This window comes from Myxocyprinus asiaticus, chromosome 23 (assembly GCF_019703515.2).
Source record: "Myxocyprinus asiaticus isolate MX2 ecotype Aquarium Trade chromosome 23, UBuf_Myxa_2, whole genome shotgun sequence".
Classification (NCBI taxonomy): domain Eukaryota; kingdom Metazoa; phylum Chordata; class Actinopteri; order Cypriniformes; family Catostomidae; genus Myxocyprinus; species Myxocyprinus asiaticus.
The window spans coordinates 18,014,218-18,033,217 of NC_059366.1; the positions used below are offsets into that span (position 1 = coordinate 18,014,218).

Consider the following 19,000-nt stretch of genomic DNA (forward strand, 5'->3'; position numbering starts at 1 on the left):
GTGACAGGACCAACTCATTGCCATAATCATATGCTAGAATTAATTATGTCATATGGAATAGATGTTGATAATATAGAAATTCTGCCGCAGAGCGATGATATCTCAGATCATTACCTCGTCTCTTGTATGCTGCGCTTAGCAAAGATAACTCTATCTATGCAACGTTATCGTTCAGGTAGAACTATTCTTTCAACAACTAAAGACGGCTTTACTAATAATTGTCCAGATTTGTCTCAAATACTCAGTATGGCAAAAAGTTCAGAACAACTTGATGTTGTCACAGAAAATATGGATACAGTCTTCTCTAGCACTCTTGATAGTGTCGCCCCCCTTCGATTAAAGAACGTTAAAGAGAAAAATCCTGCACCATGGTACAATGATCATACTCATGCTCTCAAGAGAGCAGCTCGGAAAATGGAGCGTAAGTGGAAGAATATAAAATTAGAGGTATTTTACGGTGCATGGTTGGATAGTGTCTCTAACTACAGACAGGCTCTAAAAACTGCTAGGTCAGCATATCTGAGAAAACTTATAGAAAATAACTACAACAATCCTAGGTGTTTATTCAGTACTGTGGCTAAACTGGTTAGGAATAAAACTTCAATTGAACCAGATATTCCATTGCAGCATAGTAGCAATGACTTTATGAATTTCTTTACTGATAAAATCTAAATCATCAGAAACAAAATTGGAATTATGCATCCGTCTGCCACAGCACCCCAGAAGACTAAAATTATTCCCTACGAGCAACTTCAATCCTTCGCTGTTATAGGTCAGGAAGAGCCAATAAAAATGATCAAAACATTAAAATTAGCAACATGTATGTTATACCCAATACCGACTAAACTCCTAAAAGAGGTGTTTGCTGTAATCTCAGAACCTCTTCTTAATATTACTAACTCCTCATTATCCTTGGGGCATGTCCCAAGAAACTTTAAACTGGCAGTTATCAAACCGCTTATCGAGAAACCACAGCTTGATCCTAGAGAATTGGCTAATTAAAGACTGATTTCAAATCTCCCATTTATGTCGAAAATACTAGAAAAGGTTGTGTCCTCCCAACTATGTTAATTTTTACAGAGGAATGGTATATATGAAGTATTTCAGTCAGGATTTATGCCACATCACAGTACAGAGACTGCACTTAGAGTTACAAATGACTTGCTCTTATCATCTGATCGCGGCTGCATTTCTCTTATAGTGCTTTTAGATCTTAGTGCTGCCTTCGACACCATAGATCATGACATTATTTTGGATAGGATTGAGAATTATGTTGCTATTTGTAGGCAGGCATTAGCTTGGTTTAGGTCCTATCTCTCTGACTGCTACCACTTTGTCTGTGTAAATGAGGAACTGTCAGATCAAATTAAAGTTAAGTATGGAGTGCCACAGGGATCAGTTTTAGGGCCTCTGCTTTTCTCCCTATATATGCTTCCCCTGGGAGACATTATCATGAACCATAGAATTAGTTTTCACTGTTATGCCGACTATACCCAACTTTATATTTCTTCGAAACCTGACAAAATTTCACAATTTTCCAAATTAACAGTGTATAAATTATATCAAAGAGTGGATGGCTAGAAATTTCCTTTTACTCAATTCCGATAAAACAGAAGTACTAATTATTGGAACAAAAACCTCAAAAAATAAGATGCTAAAATATAATCTGACTCTTGATGCATGCAGTGTAATGTCAACTTCTACAGCCAAAAAAAATTAGGTGGTATATTTTATAGCAATCTAACCTTTGAAAATAAAAATATCCAATATTTGTAGAACTGCATTCTTCCACCTCAGACACATTACCAAGTTAAGACACATGCTATCTGTTTCTGATGCCGAAAAATGAATTAATGCGTTCATGATCTCAAGACTAGATTAATGTAATGCATTACTAGGTGGATGTCCTGTAGGTTTAATAAATAAACTTCAGTTGGTTCAAAATGCAGCAGCTAGAGTGCTACTAGAACCAAGAAATATGATCATATCATCCCCATTTTATCTGCAATACACTGGCTACCTGTTAAGTTTCATATTAATTTAAAAATTCTGTTTATTTCTTACAAAGCTTTGGTTTAGCTCCAAAGTACTTAAGTGACCTTCTATCATGCTATAATCCATAACATTCACTATGATCGCAAAACTCCGGCCTGTTAACAATACAGAGAATATCAAAATCCACAAAAGGAGGGAGATCATTTTCATATTTGGCTCCTAAACTATGAAATAGTCTTCCTAGCCGTGCTTGGAACTCAGACACACTCTCTCAGTTTCAGTCTAGACTAAAGACTTATCTATTCAGCCAGGTATACACCTAATTTATCTCTCAATTCATAGGAATGCTACTTTAATTAGGTCTGCCGGAACCGAAAACACTTCTCTTATACCTTAACCCTGCTTTAATGGCATCTACGCTAATTTTATTCTATTTCTTTCCCGAGATTATATCCCGAGGTTACCAGAGCCTGCCAGATCCATCTCTGGTCCTGCCTCATGTCTGATTCCCACTGTGTCGCTGAGTGATGATGACCAACAGCAGCATGTGCCAACCAGACTTCACTTCAGTCTACTATGACAGATTTCACAGAGGATGAATTGATGCAAACTCAAAGACATGGAATTCTTCATGAGCCACTGTCTAAAGCATGGGCTCAGGATGGAGTTCACCAAAATTACCTGCCATAAGCTTCAAGCCAAACTGCAATAATCCTCACTGAATGATACCTATATCATCTTGGTCAAAGAAAAAAAAAAAGGACCTACACTGAAAATGAATTAACCACTAACAAAAGCCTTCATCAGCCAAAATCAAAGGACAAAGCATCTACGTGTATTAGGTCAGTTAATTCAGGATGACTTCAAGGACTTTAACAATAACACTTATAGTTCATACAAAATCATTTTGTTTAACCACTGACCCACAACACTTAGCCTAATTAGTTTACTAATTTTAACAACTAATAGTCATAAACATAAACTAATATTGCCATTATATTCATTCATTTTCTGTTATAGCATGATTTCACGTAGAGCTGCTTTGAAACATGCCTGCTGTGAAAAGGGCTATAAAATACATTTGACTTGAGTGCGTTTGCATGAGTATACTGTGGTGGGTGAAATAGGAAGTACTCATTGCAGTCTGCCACAGGCTGAATCGGTTATGTCGAGCCATGTCCTCACATAACCTCCAACACACACCGGGCAAAAAACCTCTTCTCAGGATGTAGTGCTGTAAACGATACGTAGTCACATCACACACAGACTACGGCTATTTAAACACATGAAACAACATGCTCGATAGATTATCGCTGATATTTATCCCCGAGTTATAGCGTCACATCGACGTAATCAGACAGGGCGTCAGTTACAATACATTGGTAAATGGATTTATGGCGTAATGGGAATTAACACATTTTAATTAAATGTCTAACTAACAAAAGAATTATTCTATAATTACACGAAACGCAACTGTTTCTTTAAATTTGTGGAAACGACCCGTTTTGATCATAACAATGGCCAGGCAAAACAGAGGTCAACAACCGTTACAACACCATTATTTTCTGGAAATTACTGTACAGTAACAGAGCATGATGACACAAAAGCGCAAACACGTGTCACACTTTGACACATACGGACAGCTTACAGTGAGCCTCCATTATCTGGAGGCATCACATAAACATGGACACCATTCAGCACGTGAAAACGTTAAGAAGTTGGATGGTTCTCGATGATTATTGATCGCTTCATTCTGTGAAGCTAAACAGTTATCTTGTTAGGTAATCACTTAAGCCTCCGAATTCACCAGTAGTTCAATAATCTTGCGAGCCAGGTTACTTTCTGATTTACACACGACTCTGTCTATTATGACCCTTTTCATAAAAGACGCAGAAGCACTTGCATTATACATCACTAGTCTGGGCATATCCAAATTTAAAAAACACTTTAAGTGAATCAGTGGAATATTATTTAGTCACAAGGCCGCGTTGCGTTTTGCTGATATAAAGTATACGGGTTAATGTACGCAGGTAGGTGCCTCACATACAGTATTTGACAGTTCGCAGAGGGCTGACTGACCTTTTTTAAAATAAAGGGGCCAAGAAAATTACAATCGTATTAAACAATAAAAATGTGTCTCACACATACGTGAAAACAGTTGGCTATTACCTTTTCTGAATTCGTTCTTTAATAACCTGGATGTTTTCAGCAACGGAGTCCGAGACCTGGTGAGCAAAATCGATGCCATTCTGTTCCCGTCTGTATGGATGAAAAGGCGTGTAACGTTAATGTACTTCTTACAATAAAGCTGGATGGGCGTATAATGTAGTACGCAGACGGTTTATGAACTATCCACAGAAGTCATAGTCCCAAGCTCTTAGATAATGTCCTTGCACCCTCCTCGCTGATTCAAACGATGAGTTTGCAAGCGCTCGTCATTTGCTTCCGTGTTCCTGTGGTTGGGTCGAGTTAGGCCAGCAGGGGGCGTATTGTGCTGGTGGTGACAGGACTGACCCAGAATAAATGATGAAGTGCTGCCCCGTCTTAAAGGGATAGTTCACCCCAAAAATGAAAATTCTCTCATTATCTACTCACCCTCATGATATATCTGGTGTGTATGACTTTCTTTCTTCACCAGGACAGATTTGAAGAAAAATAGAAAAATATCTCAGCTCAGTAGGTCCTTAAAATGCAAGTGAATGGAGATTTCTCTTTTGTAGGTCCAAAAATCACAGACAGTCCGCATAAACGTCATCCATACACCTCCAGCTGTTAAATGAATGTCTTCTAAAGTGACACGATCATTTTTGGTGCAAAAAAAAAGATCAAAATTTAAATACTTTTAACTATACTCCAATGCTTCACGAGAGGGTGGAGTCCAAGCGGTCTCTTGTGTGATGTATTCCCATTGCCATGGATACCGAGGTAATCTCACATTCTCCACTCGTTTGAGACATCCAGGATAAGCACACAAAGTTGTGATTGTGAATAAAGAAACAGATGCAATAGATACAAACTGTACAGCGTTCCTCCTTTATTGTAAACAGCGCTGCCCTTCCGGCTGTGACGCACGTGCCTCAGTTCTCACGTGTTTTAAATGCCAATGCGATTATGTCACCTGCCGGCCAGAAGCATGATTTAGAGCAAAGTCTTTGTTTAGAGTTTAAAAAAAAAAAAACTTTAATATTTATCTTTTTCGCACCAAAAGCAATTGTGTCGCTTTAGAAGACATTAACAGCTGGAGGTGTATGGATGACGTTTATGCTGACTGTCTGTGATTTTTGGACCTTCAAATGAGAAATCTCCATTCACTTGCATTTTAAGGACCTACTGAGCTGAGATATTTTTCTATTTTTCGAAGTTTCTAAATATTCGTCGAAAATTGTAGGACCTGCTTCATGAAACGGACATGAAATGCCTATAAACTGATTTTGGCAAACATTTCATGATGTTTGGGAGTACTGGCGCGCTTATTTCCAGGTTGCCAGACACTCTGTAAAAGCAAAATTCGACAATGAGGCCAAGTCTTATCAACATGGCTAATATAAAAAATACTTAGAGGAAATTCTACATTCTAATTTTATTTTATGAGAACCAAAAAACACAAATAATAAATGACAATATTAAAAATGAAACTGTACCATAGGTGTTGCTAGACCCTATTTAGGAGAGCTAATATTAATCTCAGACCAACTAAAAATCTCTAGCTCTGCTAACAGCAATTAATTATTTTAAAGAGCTGTTTTAATAAAGTACAATTACATTTGTTTTGGTCATAAACAAATGGCTTTATCAATGGTTAAATTTATTCACTCAAAACAAAAAAATATGTTAATTTGTTGCTACCTAAAAGTGTGATTTACAAAAATGGTCACTGAACAAATAAATAAAAAATCTGAACTAATCTTCTTTTTTTTTTCTTTTAAACCTTAATTTTACCAGGTTAGTCTCTTGAGATTAAAATATTTTCTGGGGGATTTTCTCTTTTAAACCAATTCAAAAGGCACAAGTCACAAGTTAATGACACACAGAGAAACATAATTTGTAGTTAATTCACTCCACTAAATAACGACATAGCTAAATGTCACATTTATTGTAATAATAGGTTTTTGTGGTGTTTGATACAACTTTAATCTATAGAAGTTGCTAAATGTATTGATTCATGTTCTACAATTTTTTTGTAATGGAGAATAAATCAATACTCTTTAATAGGTTACAGTTATATATTTTTATTATAATTATTATAGAGAATAACAGTATTCAGAATGAATATTAACTGATTATCTTAACAAAACAAAAAAAAACAATATCTAACAGTAGAAAACATTAAATGTGCATATCTTATGGTGTCTTTTGTACAAGCAACTGGCAACCACAACGAGTTCCCGCCCTCTTTCGCCTGACGTCACATTGTTAGAAGCCCTCCTCCGCTCAATTCCTCGAGCAGTGATCGGTGTCGCTTTGCCTTTTTTTCGAAATAAAAACAAAAACAGATGACCTCAGAATCGCACGAGTTTATCTTAAACTACAAATCCGCTATGAGGTTTAAGCACGCCTAGGATGAATGTGAAGATGCTCATCGGAGAGTCATCCTTGAAGAGAGTGATATTTGAAAAGACCGGTTGAATTGTGCCGTCGAGTGTCAGCCAATCGGATGTGAGTATTTTTGGCGCTGATTGGGATGAGAGAGTTTCCCGCAAGCCTCTCAATTCAGGTCTGAAGTAATGGAGATGCTGTAAACTGCTTTATTCCCCCACATAATAAATCGTGGCACATCACAATTAAGGGCGGTTGTTGTGTATTACACGTCGGGTGTGATATTAGAGACGGAAAAAAATGTGTCTCATGTATCAATGGGTCGAGTTGCAGTGTGTCACAGGCAGCTGTATCTCACTAGCTAGCGTGCTAGTTCGTAGGGCAATTCAGCTTAGTTTGAGGGGTAAATTAGTGACTATTTAAAAAGTGTCCTACGGATAGTGGGCAGCCCATCCTCAGACACCCTCTCTAAGATTGCATACTAGTGCAGAAATCGCACAAGTCGTTTTATTTGTTTTTGGCGAGTCATTTCGTTGCTAGCATCATATTAGCTCTATACAGTAACTTTTACGAGCTTTGGCCCTATATGGCATGATAACTTCTACTCCATTTGGTATTTACAGTTCCTGTTTAAACTCAGGTTTTGCAGCGTTTCAGTTTAGAGGTCTGTGGCGTTAAAGTTCACTTTCTTGCAGTTTGCGGTGTGCTATCAGATATTGTTGAACGAGCCCATCACTGAGTCCGTCTCATCCATAATCTCCCTTCACGTATGTAAACGAGGCATCCCGACTGCTCATGCTGAATGACAATAGCTCGGTAACTGCTACTTGTGTAGGACGGTTCAGGCATTTGCATTTGACTGGTCACTCCATTAAGGAAAGCTTTAGTTAAATCTTGTTCTGATTCTCATGCAGAAGGACGGTTATAAACTTTGATTCATTTATTGCCATGTTGCATGGCATATTGGGATAAACGGTACGTTTGATATTTTATTGGTAGAATGCTCGTAATGCTCATTTTGCATTTAACTTTCATTATGTTTTGTTTCAGGATTAATTTGAGAGGAGGTGGCATCGGGCCCACTCATTGAACTGAATGAAAGCGGCTGGCCACCCACTCCCTCACAGTGTATCTGCCACGGTAGCCATTTTAATGTGGGACCATACCACTTTAAGTTCTCAAACTCTTTCCTCTGCATAACTAACTGAATATGTTGACTTTAGCCACGCTGTCCTAATGTGTACAAAACGAAATGGCCGTATGAATCGTTTATTTTGTAGCTTTTGTGAGCTGCAGCTTGCAGCAGTCGCACAGGTGCAGTGGTCAGCACGCGCTGCGTCCGTCCGCACGTTGCTTATCTGCGGTGAACAATATAAGCGACGATGGCTAATTGTTTTGAAGACCTATTTCTTCTCAGTTTATCATTTATCTGTTGGTTTTAGTTTTTGTGTGTGTGTGTGTGTGTGTGTGTGTGTGTGTGTGTGTGTGTGTTTACACTTTCCAGATTTTATCCCCCTTTTATTTTTTTTATTTCCAGAATGTTTTAAGAAAAGAGAAATCGAACCGAATTTGCTAGCTTTAGCACGTAACGTGATTTTACTTGAATTATTATGAAACTCTCTCCTAAAACTGATGTGTTGTCTGTTGTGTCATAACTACAACACGAAGTTATGTTTGTAGGAACATGGCATGTTGTGACTAACAATTGTATTTTCAATACAGTATGTTGTAAACGTGTTGGATTTATAATAATAAAACATTTTCTCTTACTTTTGTGTTTCTCAGGCCCCTGACTCGTAATGACAGACAGTAAGGGGAGATCACTGCCTGCAATGCCAGAGCCCAGGAGTCCTACCACCATGAAACAGCCTTCTGATTCACCTGGTGGATGTAAAGGGCGGGGTGATGGGAGCACAGACCCCTCCATGCTCATGGACAAAGCTGCCACCCAGCTGGCAGCTACACCTCAAGAAAGTGTTCTGCAGATGATTGGCAGCCATAATCATAACCATACCCATGAGCGACTGAAGGACCTGACTTCTCGCTTGTTAAATGGCGATCAAGACAAAATTCCAAAACTCTGTGCTGCCACAGCGGCACAGCCTATTCTCAAGGGCGTGGAGCCTGTTCCTCAGCACGCCAGCCCTCCGAGGAAGTCCAGCGCCGCTCCTGAACTCACATTGAAAATAACCAAATGTGTTGTAAATGTGAAGCCTAGCCGATATGATGCTGATTATACAGGGGAGGGAACAGATGACACAAATGCCCCTTCCAGACTATCAGAAGGTGTTCTGCGCTCTCCAACTGCCAGTAGAGAAAGACGAAAGAGGAAGAGGGGGCTTGTGAGAAAGAGAACCCCACTGAATCGGAGCCGTGCCATTTTAGCCCCTCCTGTAAATGCTGATAGATCGCCTCTTCTGCACGCCACCATAAAGCCACATGACCTCACCAGTGATCCATGTGTCCTTCCCACTGAGTCTAATGAGCAGGCTGATTGCGAAATACCTGCTACTGTAAATCCCAACCCAAAGCAGGTAAGGCACCCAAAAATGATCATTCTCTTATCATTCACTCACCTTCATGCTGTCTCAAACTCGTATGACTTACTTTCTTCTGCGGAACACAGAGTTGTTTTGAAGGATGTGTGATTTGTTTTTGTCTATTCAATGCGAAAGGGGGTCCAAAACTTTCGAAAAGCACATAAAGGCAGCATAAGAAGTAATCCATACGAATCGAACCGTACATGATCGATTTGGGTGAGAAACATATTCAAGTCCTTATTCATTATAAGTCTTGACATCTGCTGTCACCTTGGCGTGTTCATGAGAGAAGCTCATTCACATACTTCCTTGCGCTTGACGCACACGCAGAGCACTGTACACGAACCAAACACAGTACGTATAAAATGTACCATGATCACCATAAGGTTGATGATAAAAACTTGAAATGCAACATCTTATTTATGTGGCAAACGCATGCAGTATCAAATAATCGCCTGCACCGTGTTCCAGTCGGGCCGGATTGTACAATACAAACAGAAGTCATGGATTAAACAACTCGAGTCGTATGGATGGAGTACCTTAATGCTGCCTTCATGTCCTTTTTGGAGAAAAGTTTTAGAAAGTTTTCATACGTGTTCCGCAGAAGAAATGTACTGTTATGTGAGTTTGAGATGGCATGAGGGTGAGGACATGATGAGAGAATTAACATTTTTGGGTAAACTATTCCATTAATGACACTCATTTACCAGCACATTTTACCACTACCTTTTGTACAAAATTAGCTATTCTTTAGGGCTGGGGAAAAAAATCTGTTCCGTTACAAATCACGATTCTTGAGCCAAACGATTTTAAAATCATCTCCCTGATGAAAAATTGATTGTTTTTATTTAATAAAAAAATGAATGCTACAATGATTAATAGATGAATATAGGAAGCTGTATAGTTCCACTATATGTATAGTGTGCAGAGTTCCACACTAACAGGTTGGCTCTCTGAGAAATGTTGTCTCCTTTAATTCTTTACGTTTAGTCCTTTAATGCACCACTGCTACGGCCAACAAAGCACCGTTTGTTCACTGTGGGATGTCTAAATCCTCGGCTGTCATCAATGTTCCTGTTATTATGCATAATCCTAATGTTTATTTGAGAGGTGTTTTGGAGAATATTTGTCAGAAGTCATTCTGCAGATTCTGTCTGACACTGCTTTAATAAATAGTTTAGCTGTAAAAAGGCTTCTCAAACTGTTGGGTGGTGTAAACTACATGTAGCGTCCCCACAGTATTTATAATCTAACAGCCATTCATGCACAGTGGCAGGTAATTTTGCACATTTACCCACCACTGTCGACAAGAAATGCCGACTAGACACAAAGACGCATGCTTGAGGAAACATCTGATTATATTTTGAAGAACAGATGAAAGAAATGCCGTCTGCGCATGTCTGATTTGCTTTTTTGTCCATAAGTTCGTTTGCTTTGGTGCAGCACGACAGTGTTTCGCGGAACACGCGCAAATGGTGAGTTTTCAAATTTTTTTCTGGGAGCAGTGTGTAAGAATAGTGTTGTCTATGAGAACGCTGCATAGGATCTCAGACTATCTCAGGATGCAAATAACATGCAATGACATTGGGACTACAGGTGAATTGTCATCTGTGTCATCATAATCCATACAGCCCCAGAAATGGTTCTTGAACAAGTTTACTCTTTAGCCTCCGTTTGTATGTTGCTAAAGTATCATTATGATAATAGTAATAGCCTATCATGGTGGTAATATGTCATATTTTATATTCTAAAATAATTTAAGTCAAGTTAAAATGATATATTGAATATATTTATTTGTTGAATACAAATATACATAAAGCAGCCTTGTATATGGGTTCCTTTGCACTAACTAGTCACCAGCTCAGACAATGCACTGACTGGTCGATTGGTAGTTTTGCACATTCCTGCCTTTTACCTGCAAATTATATATTACAGAGTGAAAACAATTGTCAATTCAAACACAACTGTTCTTTAATAGACATTTCTTTCTGAGAAAAAGATTTAACAAAGTTTCTTTATCTTTTTAAGAAGTTTTTATATCAAAACATCAAATCGCAATACTTACAGAATTGCAATATCGCAATAAATATTGAATCGGCTAGGTAATATCGTTGTAATATGAATCAGGAGGTCTGTGGCAATTCCCAGCCCTACTATTCTTTTGAAAAAAAATGTATTAGCTGCTCTTTAGTGCAACGTTGTAACCCAAACACATTTTACTTTCCATTTCTGTCATGCAGCAGCCCATGGCTGAGTGCGAGGTGAGTGATGTTGCACAGGTTGTGGATGAAGTGGAAGTAAGTGATGCAGAGACACAACCCTATGTGCAGTACTCAGTGGGCGACATTATCTGGACCAAAGTTTCTGGATACCCATGGTGGCCATGTATGATCACTACAGACCCTGAGTTCGATGTGCACTTTAGGTTGAAAGGTAAGGTCTGGGGCAGTTGATTATTGTTTTAAAGAACTTTTCACAATAACATCCTCAAGTATAAGAGAAGTATTATTTTCATAATTATCAGACAGTTTGTGTCGGACCATGCTAATATGAAAACTTTAATGTTGGTTTGTATTTGTTTGCTTGTATGCTGTAATTATAAATTGTATATTGTGAGAGAGATTGTAAGCTGAAAGAATGCACCTGCAATTTAAAGTGCATTAAACGACAACATTAAAAGACTGCCTGCTAAAATGAAGAAAAAATTAAGATAAGTAACAAAGAATGAGCCCACCATGTTTGCAACATAACTAATTAAATTGGCATTCTCTCTCTCTCTCTCTCTCTTTTTGTTACTTAATTGCAAACACATAACTGCCATACAAATAACTAGGAATAACACTGGTCATCAAATGTGGAAAAATACTGTGAGATAAGAATGGGATGGTCTTGGCATTTTCTTAATGCTGCAAGTTATAAAAGCATGATAACTTAATGCCTTGATTATTGACAAATTAGTTAATATGCACTGAACCTACATTTTAACCTACAAAGTCATCATCATAGCAGTGGTGTTAGCTGAGACCATGAGAGTGACCTAGGAGGACCATGTAAATATTGAAAAAAAAAAAAAAAAAAGCCCTGCACTTCTGGATAAATTATTGTCTGTCAGTGGGATTTTAAACATGAGAGAACTGTATCATGACTCCTCTCCCAACACTACTCACAATGTAAAAGCAGCACTTCTATTTGGTCTAAAATAGGCCAAAACTACTAATAGGGGAGCACACAGAGCCTGTGAAAATTATATTTACACAAGTGTGATCCTTCGATAACAAGCAGAGAGATGGACTGACTTCCAACTGCACTGTCAACAGGACAGCATGAGAAATGTAGCTTCTGTAAAAGAAGGAATTCTCAATATTTATTTGTTTGCTTGTTTTAACAGTGAATGGCCGTAAAGGATTGTTGTACCACGTACAGTACTTTGGAGATGCTCCAGAGAGAGGATATGTCTTTGAGAAGAGCATAGTCACCTTCTCTGGTAAAGACCAGTACGAGTTACTTAGCCGTGGCAACAAACTCCCCAGTGAAACCAGTGGAAGGAAGGTACAGTTATTTTTGTGTATATATTCCACAAAGGTGTAAGTTTTACCAATTTTGTTATCGTATGATGGAAATCCTGGGTCTCAGACTTCCTTGATTTCCTCTCTCCAGCGAGCAATTCCTCGTAAGATCCGGGAACAGTGGGAAAGAGGTGTGTTTCAGGCTACAGAAGCATTGAGTCTACTCATAGAGGAGCGACTGGACAAATTCAGCTATGTGTATGAAGAAGGGAAAGCCCAGTTCAATATTCGCATGCTACAAGAGCTTCAAGAACAGCACAATCAGGAGCCACAACAAGACCAAGACCACAAAGAGTCTCAGGAGCTTGTCAGCCTCACTCCCCCCGACTCCACCCAGTCCAGCCCCAACTCCTCAAAAACTGCCACCATCTCAGTCCTCCTCACCCCTCCCACAGACAGCAGCACTTCAGCAGGGAAAACAACCTTCCCCAGAAAAGCACCTAGAACTTCAGTAAAGAGGGATCGCCATAGACAGGGCACCGCAACACTGAAGAGGAAGAAGACAGCAGCTATCTCTGCCAAAGAGATCCCTTTAACGGAGTCTACTGTTCAGGTAGCAAGTAGGGTTATTAGGATTGTTGACATCTGTATAGGATCAAAATTTTATTTTATGTCATGTTAAATATCTTTTTGTGTTGTAGGATCCATGCACTGCATCAGAGACACTTAAACCTCAGAGGAAAATAAAGACAAAGGCTGGGAAACAGACAACCTGGACAAAAGTATGTTTTTGTTTTGTCATATTGGATTTTGAGCAGTGTTTCTGTGGTATTTGTTGTAAAGATAATCGCTTTATTTCTTTCCATGTGGTGTGGGTGAAGGACATACTCTGTATTGGCTTAGACTTTCAGCCAAAAGCACCTCAGAAGAAACCGAGGCAGCTCAGGCAAAAATTTCCTGCAGCACCAAACTCGGTGAAGAAAAGGAGAGCAAAAGCGGGCGTCAGTATATCTGACACTTTGAAGGCAGAGTCCACCAATCCTGGGCAGTCAGGTGAGAAACAACTTAAAGTACAATCTTAAATACTTTGACGAATCAAACATTTGTAATTAGGGCTGAGAATCGTAAGGAATTTAACGATTCCGGTTCAGATTCCTTCTTACAATTCCAGTTCCTTAACAGTTCCATTAACGATTCCGGTAATTCTTTTAGTACCTTTTTTTTTTAAAGAATTATTTGGAAATGAGAAATGCAATTCTTTTTGTATTTACTACCCTCTGCTGTCTGTTACCAAATGATGAGATCATTTCAGGCTTCTACAGGGCAGATATAACAAATCAGAAATACATTTAATAAATTTATTGTAAAAGGTGTGTTTGCAGACTTTTTAAGAGACATAATTACAATCCAATAATAGATCCTAACTATATTTTAAATAAATCTAAACCAACAAGAAATGTGATGGCATATTTAATTCATTTATTGTTTTATAAAATTGCACTTATTACAATAAAACTTGTGTATCTTCAACTATATATTGTCATTTGAATAACCAGTCAGTAACTGCACTGCTTAATTTAATAGAGACTGTGTTATGTAGCCTAATGTTGTACTTCAGGCTTGTGAGACTTCAACAGTTCTTATTTCATTTCAAATTGGACATTAATAACTTGCGCATCAGTATTAAGATTACTTGTATACCGTACCATACTGGAAGTGCTGTATGTTTTGTGCTGCATATTCAAAATAATCGGCTTCTTTGAATAATTATTTTGGAAAAACTATACCAGAAACGCATACGTTTCAAACTGTAGATTCAAAAGAGCCGGCTCGAGAGTTGTTCGATCGAGAATCAAATACACTGGTAGAGCTGTGTGTTTTACGCTGAAGAGTTAGTAGAGGGCAGCACTGCTGCAGAAATTTGCTGCTGGAAACAACAATGTTCCTGTTCAACAGTGTTCCATCAACAGAAGATTGCATGCAGGAGAGCGGAACCGAAAGTCACACATCATACAATTCTGCTATTTTTTTTTTTTTTAAAGAATGGAACAAGAACCGGTTCTCGGTTCCCAAAACTATTTGTAATAATATAATTTAAACCATTCACATTTCCCTTTATGCCTTGCAAGAACAGACCTAAATCAGTCTAAGGTATTTTGATCATATATTTTTGTAATTCCTGTTTTTCTTCTTTCTTTTTTTTTTTTTCAGATATAAAGGTATTTGCACCAATCCCGAAACTAGTGAAGGACAAGGCAGATGCAGTTTCTAAAGGTGTGTGGGTGGTTTTATTAGTTGCATCCTTGAAGTTGTTTATTGAAAAGGTTAACGGGCTGGAAAATACAAATTCTCAGCTCTGAGAGGCTTTAGATGATGAGAATGTATACTTAATGCTTCATACAGGAAGGAAAAAAGGCTCTAAACGTTTACGAGAGGAGTCAAAGGAGGAGGGTGTGGCACCCCAACCCAGAAAGAAAAGCAGGCTGGAAAAGGGGTTAAAAAAACAGAGAAGCCGAAAGGTATGAAATTGGAGAAAATGCCCTGTAGTCACTGAATTGTCAGAGTCTGATCTGAATTGTTTGTGTTAACTGACCCTTCACTAAGCCCCACCTTAAAAGCATTTCTGACCAATCCTGTCTTGGCAACTGTTGCCGTCCACCATTTCTCTGACAAGTGTTTCCTTTTTTCCAATGAGAGTCTACGGGAGTGATACGAGTAGTTTTTCAGCTAAATTTGATAGAAATTATAAAAAAAAGTAAAAAACTTTGTTGCTAGGTCATTGTAAAGCCACTTTCACACCGTGACACTTTGTTGCTGGCGCTGGCGATGTGAACGGGGCGGTAATACGAGGTACCTAGAGAGGATACATGCAGTGTTTTTTTCTTTCTTTTTTAAAAATCTTTTAATTCTTTAAAGTCTCAGTCATCTTTCCCAAATGAACATGGATAACATCAGTGAGGACACCTACATTTGATCCCAGATAAATTAAAGCTAATAACTTAAGGTTAATTCATTTATGTATTGATTCAGGTCTTAGTAAATATGATAGTAAAGAGTTCACAGCATCATCGTGAATGTGTTTTGAGATGTTATGAGCAGTTCTGTTCACTTACACTGTCAGGTGTGTAATCGCCATCAAATGATGCTTTTCTCTTTTTAGGTGACTGTAATAATAATTCTGATTTACAGTCTCCACAGTTTTCAATCAAATCACTGTGTAATTTAATTTCTTTACAAAAAATGTAGATAAAATGCTTTAAAATGTCACTCTTTATTCCAGTCTGGGCAATGGGCAATCTCCCATTCATTCTTATGAGAAGTTTGCCAAGCTTGTCAGAGCGAGCAGTGGTGGCCAAGGTTGACCGAGCTTAGCGAAGGGTCAATTTTTAAATACTGATATGTTTCCCCTCCTTCGCTTTTGTCAGAAGACGGAATTAGATGAGGCAACTGTCATTACACCGAGGAGGAGGAAGCAGAAATCTGACAGGAACAAGACAAGAAAAAGATCTAGAAAAGCCGCAAGTAAATCTGCAAACTACACAAAAGGACAATGCTCAGTCTAAATATTGTTCATCTATGTTGCTTTTTTTTAATAAATTTTTTTAAAATTTTTTGTCCATGTGTCCATAATGTTTCTGTTTTTAAAGAAATTCTGTTTTTTTAAATGCTTCTCAGGGGAGGAGGCTCCTGCCAATGTCGAACGTGTCAGGAAAAGGAAACAAGAATCGGCCAGACAATCACTTCCTGTCTCATCCAAAAAGCGTCGCCCATCAGATTATCCCGAGCCAGAGGTGTGTGTGTGTGGCTTGTGTTATGGACTTGGCAATCCAGTCAATATACAGGGTTCCCACTAGTGCTGGGTAGTGAAACAGATTTCACAATTTGATTCAGATTCACAAGCTTTCGATTCCGAATTGGATATTGATTAATTTGGGTTTATTTCTGTTACAAGGTCCATTTTTGTTTAAATATGAAAGAAATTGTCTCTCAGTTAATGCTCAATTACAAAGGGACCTTCTAACCTTCTAGGAACAATTCAAAAATACTAATTTGTCATGATATTTTATCAATAAATCTCTTGGAATTGCATATTATGTTGCATACATTTTTGTTAAATGTATGTTTACTTGCATAATTTGTACTAATTACAAGTATTTACATTGATATGTAGAACATGGCTAAATTGGTACTGTCTCTTTAAGAATAGTGTCATCAGCCAGTGAGCACATGTAACGAGAGAGTACGTGCATGGTTTCTTTAGTGCATACATGTGTGATTAGAATTAAATGCTTATTTGTTGTTGTTTTTAATCAACAACTGACTAAAGAACAGAAAGGGTATTAAAAGAGACATTATTCAGTGACATCTGGATTGCATGAATCTCAACTTTGGACACAGAAAGAGTTAATCCAAACTTTTACTTTCAACACACAGTGAAAGGTCTTGCTGCTAATAACTTTTTCGCCACTACACTACTCAATCACTGCTAAGTGAAATCTGAAAGTTTAAAAATAAACATTACCAGCCAGTGTCTAATCTCAGACATTTTTAGTCGCAAGCGCAAAATTTGTTTGCACTTGCGAGTGATTTACTTACATTATAGAGGGTTGTCACATGGAGTAAAAGATGGATCTTGGGATTTAAGAATCAATATTGAGATAATGAAGATTGTGATGCATCAGAAAATCTATACTTTTACCCAGTCCTTGTTGCCACCTTCATAAAAAGCCTGTATATGTCAGGAAATTTAGTCAGAATTCTTTTTTTCTATATGTATTTTATCATTCCTGGGTCTGACAATTTGTACTCTCATATATTTGTGGAAAGTGATAACTTGTACTCATGTATATATTTGTGATTCCAGAGTCTTTGTTTGGAACTATAATGAATGGTTGCTGTCGTTTAAAGACAAATAAAGTTTATTAGATTTTATTATGAATCTTTATTATTTGTTTGGGTTGGTGTGTGAGCAGAGACCCGATTCTCCCAGTGACAGCACAGACGAATCGCCGACCTCAAAGAAGGTAGAGCGCACTGCAGGAGCCAAGAAAGAGTGTGTGTGTCTGGTGAGTGAATTGTGTCTGTAAGGAGATTTTCTGCCATGTTGCTTGCTGCGTAGGCATGTGTGTGATGTGTTGCTGTTCCACAGGTGTGTGAACAGACTGGTGAAGATCTAGTCTTGTGTGAGGGACAGTGCTGTGGTTCATATCACCGGCAGTGTATAGGCCTGCAGCAGTCCGCAGGAAAGGTGCTCTGCACCACGTGCAGCTCAGGTGAGACACACAGTCACTGGTTATGTGGGTGAAAAAGTGTGTGTGTGTGTATGTATATGTGTATATATATATATATATATATATATATATATATATAACTCAGCAAAAAAAGAAACATCCTCTCACTTTCAACTGATTTATTTTCAGCAAACTTAACGTGTAAAATATTTGTATGAACATAAAAAGTTTCAACAACTAAGACAAAAACTGAACAAGTTTCACAGACATGTGACTAACAGAAATTGAATAATTTGTCCCTGAACGGGGGGGGGGGGGGGTCAAAATCAAAAGTAACAGTCAGTATCTGGTGTGGCCACCAGCTGCATTAAGTACTGCTGTGCATCTCCTCCTCATGGACTGCACCAGATTTGCCAGTTCTTGCTGTGAGATGTTACCCCACTCTTCCACCAAGGCACTTGCAAGTTCCCGGACATTTCTGGGGGAATGGCCCTAGCCCTCACCCTCCGATCCAACAAGTCCCAGACGCGCTCAATGGGATTGAGATCTGGGCTCTTCGCTAGCCATGGCAGAACACTGACATTCCTGTCTTGCAGGAAATCACACACAGAACGAGCAGTATGGCTGGTGGCATTGTCATGCTGGAGGGTCATGTCAGGATGAGCCTGCAGGAAGGGTACCACATGAAGGAGGAGGATGTCTTCCCTGTAACGCACAGCGTTGAGATTGCCTGCAATGACAACAAGCTCAGTCCGATGATGCTGTGACACACTGCTCCAGACCATGACGGACCCTCCACCTCCAAATCAATCTCACTCCAGAGTACAGGCCTCGATGTAACGCTCATTCCTTTGACGATAAACGCGAGTCCGACCATCACCCCTGGTGAGACAAAACCATGACTTATCAGTGAAGAACACTTTTTGCCAGTCCTGTCTGGTCCAGTGGAGGTGGGTTTGCGCCCATAGGCGACATTGTTGCCGGTGATGTCTGGTATGGACCTGCCTTACAACAGGCCTACAAGCCCTCAGTCCAGCCTCTCTCAGCCTATTGCGGACAGTCTGAGCACTGATGGAGCGATTGTGCGTTCCTGGTGTAACTTGGGCAGTTGTTGTTGGCATCCTGTACCTGTCCCACAGGTGTGATATTCGGATGTACCGATCCGGTGCAGGTGTTGTTACATGTGGTCTGC

The 19,000-nt window shown here is 38.8% G+C and overlaps 2 protein-coding genes across 10 annotated transcripts in view; one reads left to right on the forward strand and one right to left on the reverse strand.

Moving 5' to 3' along the window:
* The window catches only part of LOC127414115 (mitochondrial proton/calcium exchanger protein), a 40,223-nt gene extending 35,780 nt beyond the window's left edge, over nt 1-4,443 (reverse strand). For all 4 annotated transcript variants that reach the window (XM_051651882.1, XM_051651881.1, XM_051651880.1 and 1 more), the window contains exon 1: nt 4,165-4,443. In XM_051651882.1, coding sequence (XP_051507842.1) covers nt 4,165-4,243 — 79 coding nt within the window. In that variant the 5' untranslated portion in view covers nt 4,244-4,443. The remainder of the gene's footprint in view (nt 1-4,164) is intronic.
* Nucleotides 4,444-6,447: 2,004 nt separating this feature from the next.
* The window catches only part of LOC127414253 (histone-lysine N-methyltransferase NSD2-like), a 38,933-nt gene continuing 26,380 nt past the window's right edge, over nt 6,448-19,000 (forward strand). Inside the window, exons 1-13 of one of the 6 annotated variants that reach the window (XM_051652152.1) lie at nt 6,448-6,651; nt 8,317-9,065; nt 11,312-11,504; nt 12,460-12,620; nt 12,729-13,190; nt 13,279-13,359; nt 13,459-13,630; nt 14,789-14,851; nt 14,981-15,096; nt 16,003-16,099; nt 16,253-16,368; nt 17,551-17,643; nt 17,727-17,850. In XM_051652152.1, coding sequence (XP_051508112.1) covers nt 8,331-9,065; nt 11,312-11,504; nt 12,460-12,620; nt 12,729-13,190; nt 13,279-13,359; nt 13,459-13,630; nt 14,789-14,851; nt 14,981-15,096; nt 16,003-16,099; nt 16,253-16,368; nt 17,551-17,643; nt 17,727-17,850 — 2,413 coding nt within the window. In that variant the 5' untranslated portion in view covers nt 6,448-6,651; nt 8,317-8,330. Of the gene's footprint in view, nt 6,652-6,680; nt 6,710-7,477; nt 7,672-7,700; nt 9,066-11,311; nt 11,505-12,459; nt 12,621-12,728; nt 13,191-13,278; nt 13,360-13,458; nt 13,631-14,788; nt 14,852-14,980; nt 15,097-16,002; nt 16,100-16,252; nt 16,369-17,550; nt 17,644-17,726; nt 17,851-19,000 lie in introns of those variants that run through there. The other 5 variants (XM_051652154.1, XM_051652153.1, XM_051652155.1 and 2 more) reach the window with 5 other exon arrangements.